We start from the raw sequence: 9,745 nt of genomic DNA, 5'->3' as shown, positions 1-9,745 counted from the left end.
TGTGGATCTTGCTTAGAAGAACATCTTTTCTACACTTGTCCAATAGTGACTAGCTTCTGGAAGAATTTAGTGGGTTGGCTGAATGTCAATTCGAAGGAATGACACCAATGACAAAAGAGAAGGTTTTGTTTGGAAATGAGGGTTTGCCGAGGGAGTTTTCCATGTTTTGAAATGTTGTGATCCTTGTGGGTAAATACCACATTCATACATGTAAATGGAGAAACAAAATGCCTTCCCTTAATTTATTGTGGTGTGATTTGAAGTCCCTACTGACATCGCTGAAAGCTTTGGGAGACACAGAAGGAAGCGGTCTTATTAAGCAGGGACATGAATCCGTGTATCATTCGTTCTTTCTGTTTTCGATTGAAAACAAACAATCGAATAAGGAAAAATTGATTTGTTTTTTTGTTTTTTGTTTTACAAACAGATTTAAAAAAAGAAAAAAAGTCGTGTTTTTCGTATTTTCTATTCTAGTCTCGGATCAAATATGAGATATGGAAAAATGGCCGATGGACCGAATTTGATTTTAAAATTTCGTTATTCGGGGTTACGTGACCCGGAAGTTTTTTTTTTCTTGCTAGTGTTCGAAACTTTAACGTTAGCTTCAGTCCTCGTCAGATAGATTCACCGACCAGCAAACCAACCAACATGGACAGTTATGTGTTGTTCAAAGGAACAAAACGGCTGACTCTAAAGGAAGAAGACATGACGACCGAAAAGATAAGCAGAATCTTCCAGGTAACCTTTTATTCTAAAACGCGTTTCACTGATGTTGCTGTGCAGAGAACATTTTTAAATACTTTTTACTTATTTCAAAGGTTCATTGCACCAGTCTGTATATTACTGATGACAGCAATGTAGCCATTTTTCCTGGTAATGACGGACGCTTCAGTACATTGGACCTCTTAGTGAGAGGGCATTACGAAGTTCATGGAGAAGGCATGGAGGAGTCATCAAGCGTGCCTGCATCTTACAACCCCACTCGCTTCTCCTTCCACCGACCACAGAGTACTGCTGGAGCTTCCACTTCGTCTGCAAGACCATCTCCTAGAGTGACTGTTGCAAAAACATTCCAAAGGTATTTATGAAACTCAACACACTGGATTAAGGGCATTAGGATGTGAATAATTGTATTGATGGTGGATTGATAGCCTTATGATGTGTGCATTTTTGGATTGCTGAACTACATTAGTATATTTTTTTACAAATGTGACTGCTGCATGTGACACTGAAAACTAATTTGTAGAATGTTTTGTAAATGTAGTTACAGAGGTGTAAGCATTCAAACCCACTGCCGTGTATTATTACTACTTAAGTCTCTCTCTCTCTCTCTCACACACACACACACACACACACACACACACACACACACACACACACACACACACACACACACACACAAAATATGTTCTCACTCCCTCTCTGCCACCACCTCCTGCCCTGAGGAGATCGGGGCGTGGATGAATCAAAATTTTCTGCAACTGAATGGCTCTAAAACAGAAGCCATTCAAATCGGAACACCCCACCAACTCCGCTCTTCTCCTGTTACATCTGTTTCGTTCATTGGCAATACTGTTCCCCTCTCTCCCTCTGTTACTAACCTTGGGGTCAAGTTTGACCCAGAACTCTCTTTTGACAAACATGTCACCTCAATTTGCAAAACCTAATTTTTCCATCACTGTAACATTTCCAAATTGCGTTGCTCTCTTTCCCTTTCAGCCGCAGAGATGATTGTCCACGCCTTTGTCTCCTCCAGGGTGAACTATTGTAACGCACTTCTGTTGGGAATACCTGACAGGAGCCTCCAAAAGCTCCAGTTTGTCCAGAATAGTGCTGCCAGGGTCCTAATGGGGGTGCAGAAACATGAGCATATTACCCCCATCCTCCACTGGCCCCCTGTACACCTTCATATAGAATACAAGATCCTCCTGCACACCCACCACTGTCTGCACAGTGCGGCCCCCATATACCTCACTCATCTTCTTTCCCCACACACCTCTACCCGGACCAGAGCAGGCCAACGGCACCTCTCGGTTGCGCCCAGGACACGGCTTAAGACCATGGGCGACAGAACTTTTACAGCATCTGCTCCGTGTCTGTGGAACACTCTTCCTGAACACCTCAGAGCCCCCCAGACCGTCGATGTTTTTAAAAGGGAACTGACAACCTTCCTTTTTAGAAAAGCGTATTTTTAAGTGTCTGTGAACTTTTGTTGTTGTTGTTTTAATTAGTTTTTATCTGTTACTTGTTTGATCTTTGTAGCACTGTGAGATTTGATGTCCAATGTATAGTGCATTATAAATAAAAATTATTATTATTAATATTATTATTATTTTTATTATTCTGTCTCTATTTCAGGATTATATGAGTAATAAAATTATTGTCATTATCAGGACTATCTTCATTGCTGAACTTGTTGATGGCAGATTGGAAACAAGCAAGACCCTGACGGTGCGTTTCTCTGAGTTTGAAGCTTCTGTAGTGGGCATCACCAGAAAAGTCAACGAGGCCCTTGAACAAGAGGAGTTAATTATCCTTACTGATGGTCAGGGAAACAAAATCTTGGAAACGGAAGGAACCAGAGGTAAATGAACATTTTAAACCTCTTAGTAAAAAAAAAAAATAATTTCTGTGAAAAAAAATTTGTGTTGTGAACTGAATCGACCATTTTACTTACAGGATCAGCATTTTGGAAGCAAAATGCAAGGAAAGTCTTGGCTGTGAGAGAGGAAGACTTCTTGCAGTTACAAGGAAGTAAAAAGAGGAAACTGAGGTATTTACACAGGAATTTAATTTGGTGTGAGTTTAGACTGGACATTTTGTAAGTAAGTTTCTTCTTTGCGAAAATGGTTTTGCCAAAATAGTTCAGCTCTGGAAGTTCATGCACAAGTTTGGATTACTGTGGTTCATTTGGTGGGGCGACAGTGGCACAGGAGTTAATAGCTCGCCCCGTTATCGGAAGGTTGCAGGTTCTAGCCCCGCTCAGTCTGTCGCTGTTGTCATGTCCTAGGGCAGTGGTTCCCAAACTTATTTAGCCGCGCACTGCCTTCTATGTCCCGACCATGTCGACGCACCCCCCCCCCCCCCCCCCCCCCCGGCCCCCACATCAGGGCATGGCTATATATATATCAGATGTCAAGCTACACAGACAGGGTTAAAAAAATATGATCGACCTTTTTCCCCATCACTTTCATTTTTTAAATAGTAATTAATAAACATTCGATACCATTACAATTTCCTTTTATTTCATTTTAAATAAATATTTAGAGTGCCCAGGTAGCACATCAACAATGCAATTTAACGGTTTTCTTAAAGTAGGAACGTTTAAGCTGTGCGGCCAGAGCGCTCTCCTTCCTTCTGCTCTGCGTAAACCTGAGCTGATCACCTACTTGTGCGTAATCAAATGTCTGTATGGGAAAAGATGGAAATGCCATGAGGTTCACTTTTGCCTCAGACAGACATATTGCTGTTTTATGGTGTGGCTGAATCTGCGATCCGCTGCCACGCGGACTGGAATAACAAATGCTGCAGTAAGGAGTAGTGGGTCAGTTTCATGAGGAGTCACTGGCTGGAGCGGACTCGACTTTAATACGTCATCCCAAAATAGAAGCTAATATCTTAATTTGACCTTGAATGAAAAATGTTATAAAACCTCTTAAAAGTTTTTATCACGGAGGAGGCAGCACTCATTTTTGCCTTCAGTCTGACGGCGCGCCGGAGTTTGCAGCGTGCGCGCTTATTGAATCTGTGTGTGTGTGTGTGTGCGCGCGCGGCACAGCTCCATGAGCCGCTCCAGTCACCGCGTCTCGTTATTGGCGCTATTTAAACCAATGTTGTAAAATTCATTCTGCCCAGCCCAGATGTGCTCACTTGTGCACCCGTGAGCCGTGGTTCCACTGGAACACGTCTGACCTCTGACAGACGCACTCTGAACTTCAGATCTTCAGCGCGCTGTTAATAGCCTGAATGGGAATCACTTCTTGTTATTTAGTTACATCCACAATGTTCTGTGTGTGAGGTTTACAACGTCAGAACACCTGCATGAGACAGGTGTTAATTACAATCTGCCAGAATGACTCACCACCTTCAGATTCCTCCAACACCGTTAAAAATGATCAAATACGGAACATATCGGCGTGCGCAGGCCAGAGCGCTGAAGCTCGGCGCATTGTTATTATGAAGCTAGGGAACATGTGGAGGACACACGCGCAAAAGTATACTTGTTTTCAACTACATTTATTGTGCCCACTTACTTTTTCTTAGGCCCACCCACAAATGAGTTTCTGGCTATGCTAATGGTGACATATGACAGACTTCTCTGAGCTCTGCAGCCATTACACTTTTCACCTCGCGCACCCCCTAGCGGCAGCTCGCGCACCCCCGGGGGTGCGTGCACCACACTTTGGGAATCCCTGTCCTAGGGCAAGACACTTAACCCTGCTGGTGGTGGTCTTAGGGACCGGTGGCGCCAGTGCTCAGCAGCCTTGCCTCTGTAGTGCGCCCAAGGGCAGCTGTAGCTACATCGTAGCTCATCCCCACCAGCGTGTGACTGTGTGTGTGAATGGGTGGATGATTGTGTTGTAAAGCGCCTTGGAGGTTCCAGGACTCTTAGAAGGCGCTATATCAAATTAGCTAGTTAGGTTGACAGATCAATGGTATTTACAACAGCCAGACTTTTAAACTCTGAATTTAAAATATTGACTGCATCATAACAATATGACTAACACAGTTATTCTACTTTTAAACCACCAAATAGTTCCTGAGTGCAGCTGCAGCTCACCACTCCCCACAGGGATGGGTCAAATGCAGAAATTTCATTTCAGTGTTGGACTTTAACTTTACAAGTATGTTATTGAGAACAAGTAGGTTATAATGTATGTTTATCTTGCTTTTCAGCCGGCGAGATGATAATGGCCTTGATGCTGTGTACGATCAAATTGAGGAGGTCATTTTGGCAGCACAGGGGCTTCGAGAAGTGTCGACTACTATCCGGGAACTGACGGAGCTGGCTAATTCCAACCGCAGCACAGCAGTGTCCCTGAGAGCAGCCGATGCAGCAGCTGTTAAAGATGCCTTTGCCTGTGTTGTCTGCAAAGGTAATAAGAAAAAAAGGATTTTGTCTTTTGTTTACTGATTTCAGGGTTACTTCCATACTATCTGCTGCTTATTGAGCACTTAGAGCACAGTGTCCTGCCATTAAAACACCAATTGTATTTATTGTGTTTTACAACTGTTCTAACCAAATTTGCAGGCCCTGTGGTTGAGCCCATTGTTGCAACATGCTGCCAAAGCCTTATTGGCTGCCTGACTTGCACTGAAGAGTGGAAGAAAAATTCTGCGTTTTGCCCAAAATGTCGAGCAGACGAGTTTGGCATCAACACAGTAAGTCACTGGACTCTCTGATGCCCTGGCTGCATTGGGAAATGCACTCTGGCAGTAATATTGAGCTTAAAGCATTATTTTAAGCAATTCTTTGTTCCCTATGTTTCACTGAATGTTGTTCATTAATACATGGAAAGCACTTTTCACTTAAACTATGAACGATTTGCTTGGTGACTTTGTTTTTACCTCATTTTTTACAAGCTAAATGACCTCGTTTGCACTATCTTACATAATGATTGTATTGAAAGTTCTCATATATTTTTATAATTACAATTGTCTGGGAATTGTTTCTACAATAAAGACTTGTTTACCTGTTTGGTATGTTCCAAATTAATCATCAAGCACATGACGTTTCTGTTCTAAGGCTCATGCTCAAATAAGAATTAGACCAAAATAGTATGTGTGGTAAAGAGGTAAGGGGGGGGGGGGGGGGGGGGTTACCTTAGTGATGCCAGACAGTTAACATTAATGTTTATTAGCTCATTTCAAATAACAACTTAAAGCTTTGGAAGAAATGTAAAACTGTTCCATACATCCTGATTTTTCAGTTGTAAAAATTTTTTTTTTGAAAAAATGGTCAATTAATTCTGCTACTGGACGACAACAGAAGTTGCAAGAAAGCAGTGCTATTACATTTTCTCAGACATATCTTTCAGTCACATTCATTAAGGAGATCAATGCATCCTGGAAAGGAGTATGGTCACCATTAACCACGTGATTAAAAAGAAGAGACATGTCAGGGTAGTCAATTGCAAAGTCCTGCTCTGCATGGATTCTGTCCTCTTCAGATGAAAACGGGTCTGTTCCAAAAGTAGACACCCAAGTAAGTGAGGATCCCAAGTCCTGCTCATACATGTTTGCAACAACAGAGGCACATGGCAGCAGCTCCTCAGAGACTTCAGTAAGACAGCGGTCTTCTGACAGTTCATTGGGTATCCCACGGCCTAAAAAACAGATTCAAGCAAATTTAGGTTGGATGTACCTGGAATGAAAAAGATCAATATATCTCTAATGTTACACAGTAAATTTGCTTTGCTGTTGTAACAAAATGTCCCCACAAAGGGACAGTGTGGAAAGTTTATATTCTATTGTATCTTAAAGAGTTGTAAATACAAAGTTAAAGATACCTGGGATCCTGTGTGCATTCCATGACTGAACAACTCGGTTAAGTCCTATTTGGCTTACTTGACATGTCAAATTTGATATGCAGAATCTAGTCAGGTTGTCCTCCAGGCTCACAGCTTCCTGGTCCAGCAGGTGCACCAAAGCCTGTTTCAGGGGGTAGTTAACACGATTGTTCACCTCTGGCCACAACCTTTCCACTCGAAGGTTCTGTTGATTACAAATTCAAATCAAGTATTCAAAAAACTGCAATTTTAACAAGAGAAAATGTAACATTGTTATTTTTTTTTTCAGAATCATAATTATTTGTCATGCAAATTTACAAGCTCAACTCCACTTTTACACACACAGACACACACACACAAAAAGCAAGGTATGATTTTTATGTAGGAAAATGCACGTTTGAAGGTATAAATGTACAAAAGTGTGCATTTAAACTAAAGACCTTATATAAATGGCAGTCACAGTATGTAGTAGTCTACAGTAGTAAGATTAACAGTGAGTTGCTAATTTGCATTTCAGTAATACTAAAATCTCACCCTTGTTGATGTGGTTTGGAGGTATGGTGGCCTGCTGAGGTTGCACCTATGTTGCGACAGTTTTTCTTGCATGTAAAGACACAGATAAAACTCTCTGCCATGGTCAACCCTGACTTGATCCCACAAACCATGGTTCATGACTGCAGGTCTGGAATAAACAATGTTTACATGACTGAACTGAAATTTACAGACTCAAAACAAAGATGTAGATATTGAAAAGACAATACAGAAGAGTAAGAAATTATGAATTGCTCCACTGGTAGCTATGAATATATTTACCTGTATATTTCCTCATAAATGACGAGGTTGTTTTTTACTGGCATGGTGGAATGTGCAACAATCTTGCTGCTGTAGCCATCAACGGCCAACACGTGCGTCACACCAAACATCACCAGCTTTTCATTTTGGTCCAGATGTAGTTTATGACCCATATATTCGGCATGATAGGGAACTGGATTCAAATTTCGAGCACCCTATGTGAAAAAATAGTTTCAATTAATGCAAACTTCCATATTTTCCATATTAGCTAACAATCTTCATGAAATTTTTTAAAATAATAAATGTTTACATTTACAAACAACACTTGTTTAGAAACTGTTGTACAGGAAATAGTTATAACATTGCAATTTTTTTTGTTCACCCTTGGATTGAGCACAGTTGTATAATTTATACCAGCAAAACTCGAAAGCAGTACCAGTATTACAATTTTCCACATAAGAAAAAAACATTGGATTTTTTTCTTCTTTAAAAATCAAAATTGTGTTTTTTCTAAAATAACAAACAGCTTATTTTGGGCCTTTGTGCACTGTATGTAGGCGGGGCAGTTTGACTTTCATCCAAGTTTTCCATTTTTTCATAATAATCTTTTTATTGTCATGAATCTAAGAAAATTTTCTTTTTTTAATTTAATGTTTCCCCAATCCTCTTTCAGATATTTATCAAAATATATAAATTGTCTCTTTTCAGAAGGTCTTGTAACTGTTGCAGCTCCAATCCAGTTTCGGTGGACTGGATGGGGGAATGCCTATTTGGATTGTAGGTTGCAGACCTCTAATTTACATGTTGTTTTCAAACCCACAGACATATATACATAGATGCCCCGTGGACTGGAGCAGCAGTAGTGGCCAGCTGCCATTTTAGATGGGCCTCCATTCGCCCCCAGTGCATTCATTTCTACTGAGGAAGGTGCTTAAACAGCTAAAAAACACATTATATAATGTTTTTTCACAAAATCAGACACATGATATGGCATGATAATTAAAATATAAATATACTTAAACAAAATTATTAAAATAAAATCCTATCAGGTAGGCTAGAAAAGTCACTAGTAATCCCACATGACCCTTTTCTATTGTACGCCAGTTGTTGTAACCGTAGGTGGCACAGAAACAGGCCTAGTTGCTCGCTCTAAATAGACTTTGGAGAGTGATGAGACCCGTCCAATATGGCAGCAACGCTGTATGCTCTCCAGCACCCAATGGGGCGTTCATTTCAAGTTAATGTTATTAGTCAGTCTCAGTACTTAATTTAGTATGTAATTTTACAGCCACGTTTCAATTGTCTGTCAACTGCATTAATTTAAGTATCATACCTCACGCCGGAATTCATGGTATGGCTGATGGAGCTCCCTTAGGATTCTTCCAACCCGAACTTCTCCTGCATGCAGCCCCATTGATGACAGATAGCCAGTCATGAACTTACGGCCATATGAGGGTCCAGTCTGTCAGGACATTATACATTTAACTGAATGTTTTGGTAAATAAACAGTAGAAATCTGATTATAAACTTACTTCGTATATCGATCCAGCCACAGCTCGCTCTAATGCCTGGTCCGACACTTGTCTTTTTCTCTTTAGCCCATGCCGAGCACAGAATCTTCTGACGCTCATTTCTGAGCACGGTAGGATGTTCATCTGCTGCAGCGTGTAGGCGATTTGTGCGTGTGTCAAACCGGTGTTGAATAAACTCGTAATCAAATTAGTGTGTGATTCTAGTGCTGCCATGTTGACGATGTCACCAAAATAGAGTACCCGCACTTTTCTACTCAACTTCCGGGTCATGTAATCCCAAATGATGAAATATTAAAATCAAATTCGGTCCTGCGGCCGTTTTTCCATTTCTCATATTTGATCCGAGACGAAAATAGAAAATACGAAAAATACGACTTTTTTTCTTTTTTAAATCCGTTTGTAAAACAAAAAACAAATAAACAAATCCATTTTTCCTTTTTCGATTGTTTGTTTTCAATCGAAAATAGAAAGAACGAATGATACACGGATTGACATGGACAATTATTTCATTTTTAAAGGACTGCATTTTTTTTATTATGCCTTATGCGTTCTTTGTTGGTTGTGGCCTCTTATCTTCTAATCTGTGTTCTCCCAACGAGAGTTTGTATTTGTTCAATTGTAAATAAAGTTGCTAATGAAAAAAACAAACAAACAAAATACACACAAACAAAAAACATGAATCTAAGACTCATGATTGGCTGGTCAGACAAAGCTTGCCATTGATTCTTCGGCAAAGGAAGCTAGAATTAGGACAAAATGTTTTGTAATACGTAGATTAACGTTTTTAAATGTAGACTTGTGTTTTGTAACTTTAGACTTAGAAGTGTGTTTTGAAAGTTGTGTTTTCAAACTTGTACATAGATTTTTTTTCTGCAAGTTACAAAATGAAGGTTTCATGTTACACATTGAAAG

The 9,745-nt window shown here is 40.3% G+C and overlaps 2 protein-coding genes across 3 annotated transcripts; one reads left to right on the top strand and one right to left on the bottom strand.

The window, feature by feature from the left end:
- Positions 1–551: 551 nt before the first annotated feature.
- On the top strand, positions 552–5,698 carry LOC107374364 (uncharacterized). The gene is made up of 6 exons (XM_070544993.1): positions 552–738; positions 819–1,078; positions 2,394–2,584; positions 2,680–2,773; positions 4,897–5,096; positions 5,252–5,698. The coding sequence occupies exons 1-6, from the start codon at positions 649–651 to the stop codon at positions 5,401–5,403; spliced, it is 987 nt and encodes a 328-aa protein (XP_070401094.1). The 5' UTR covers positions 552–648; the 3' UTR covers positions 5,404–5,698.
- A 125-nt stretch (positions 5,699–5,823) lies between these two features.
- Positions 5,824–9,317, bottom strand: LOC139061585 (uncharacterized). Of its 2 annotated transcripts, none has more exons than XM_070544989.1 (6): positions 8,834–9,317; positions 8,635–8,763; positions 7,323–7,516; positions 7,044–7,191; positions 6,510–6,714; positions 5,824–6,326 (listed from the first exon to the last, which is right to left on the bottom strand). In XM_070544989.1, the coding sequence occupies exons 1-6, from the start codon at positions 9,101–9,103 to the stop codon at positions 6,022–6,024; spliced, it is 1,251 nt and encodes a 416-aa protein (XP_070401090.1). In that variant the 5' UTR covers positions 9,104–9,317; the 3' UTR covers positions 5,824–6,021. The 2 variants fall into 2 exon arrangements, with proteins under 2 accessions (XP_070401090.1, XP_070401091.1); XM_070544990.1 differs by having other exon boundaries at positions 6,568–6,714.
- Positions 9,318–9,745: the final 428 nt, after the last annotated feature.

This window comes from Nothobranchius furzeri, chromosome 2 (assembly GCF_043380555.1).
Source record: "Nothobranchius furzeri strain GRZ-AD chromosome 2, NfurGRZ-RIMD1, whole genome shotgun sequence".
In the NCBI taxonomy this organism is placed as follows: domain Eukaryota; kingdom Metazoa; phylum Chordata; class Actinopteri; order Cyprinodontiformes; family Nothobranchiidae; genus Nothobranchius; species Nothobranchius furzeri.
Note: the sequence above shows the minus strand (reverse complement) of the source record. Positions and strands in the feature narration are given on the sequence as shown.

What these genes read in the sequence shown, in the direction of transcription:
- LOC107374364 (XM_070544993.1), top strand. Translation starts at nt 649, where the DNA reads ATGGACAGTTATGTGTTGTTCAAAGGAACAAAACGGCTGACTCTAAAG. An exon ending in AGATAAGCAGAATCTTCCAG is followed by an intron (nt 739 to 818) that starts GTAACCTTTTAT and finishes CTTATTTCAAAG; the next exon opens with GTTCATTGCACCAGTCTGTA. An exon ending in TGCCTGTGTTGTCTGCAAAG is followed by an intron (nt 5,097 to 5,251) that starts GTAATAAGAAAA and finishes CCAAATTTGCAG; the next exon opens with GCCCTGTGGTTGAGCCCATT.
- LOC139061585 (XM_070544989.1), bottom strand. Translation starts at nt 9,103, where the DNA reads ATGACCCGGAAGTTGAGTAGAAAAGTGCGGGTACTCTATTTTGGTGAC. An exon ending in TGGCTGGATCGATATACGAA is followed by an intron (nt 8,764 to 8,833) that starts GTAAGTTTATAA and finishes ATGTCCTGACAG; the next exon opens with ACTGGACCCTCATATGGCCG. An exon ending in ATTTATGAGGAAATATACAG is followed by an intron (nt 7,192 to 7,322) that starts GTAAATATATTC and finishes TGTTTATTCCAG; the next exon opens with ACCTGCAGTCATGAACCATG.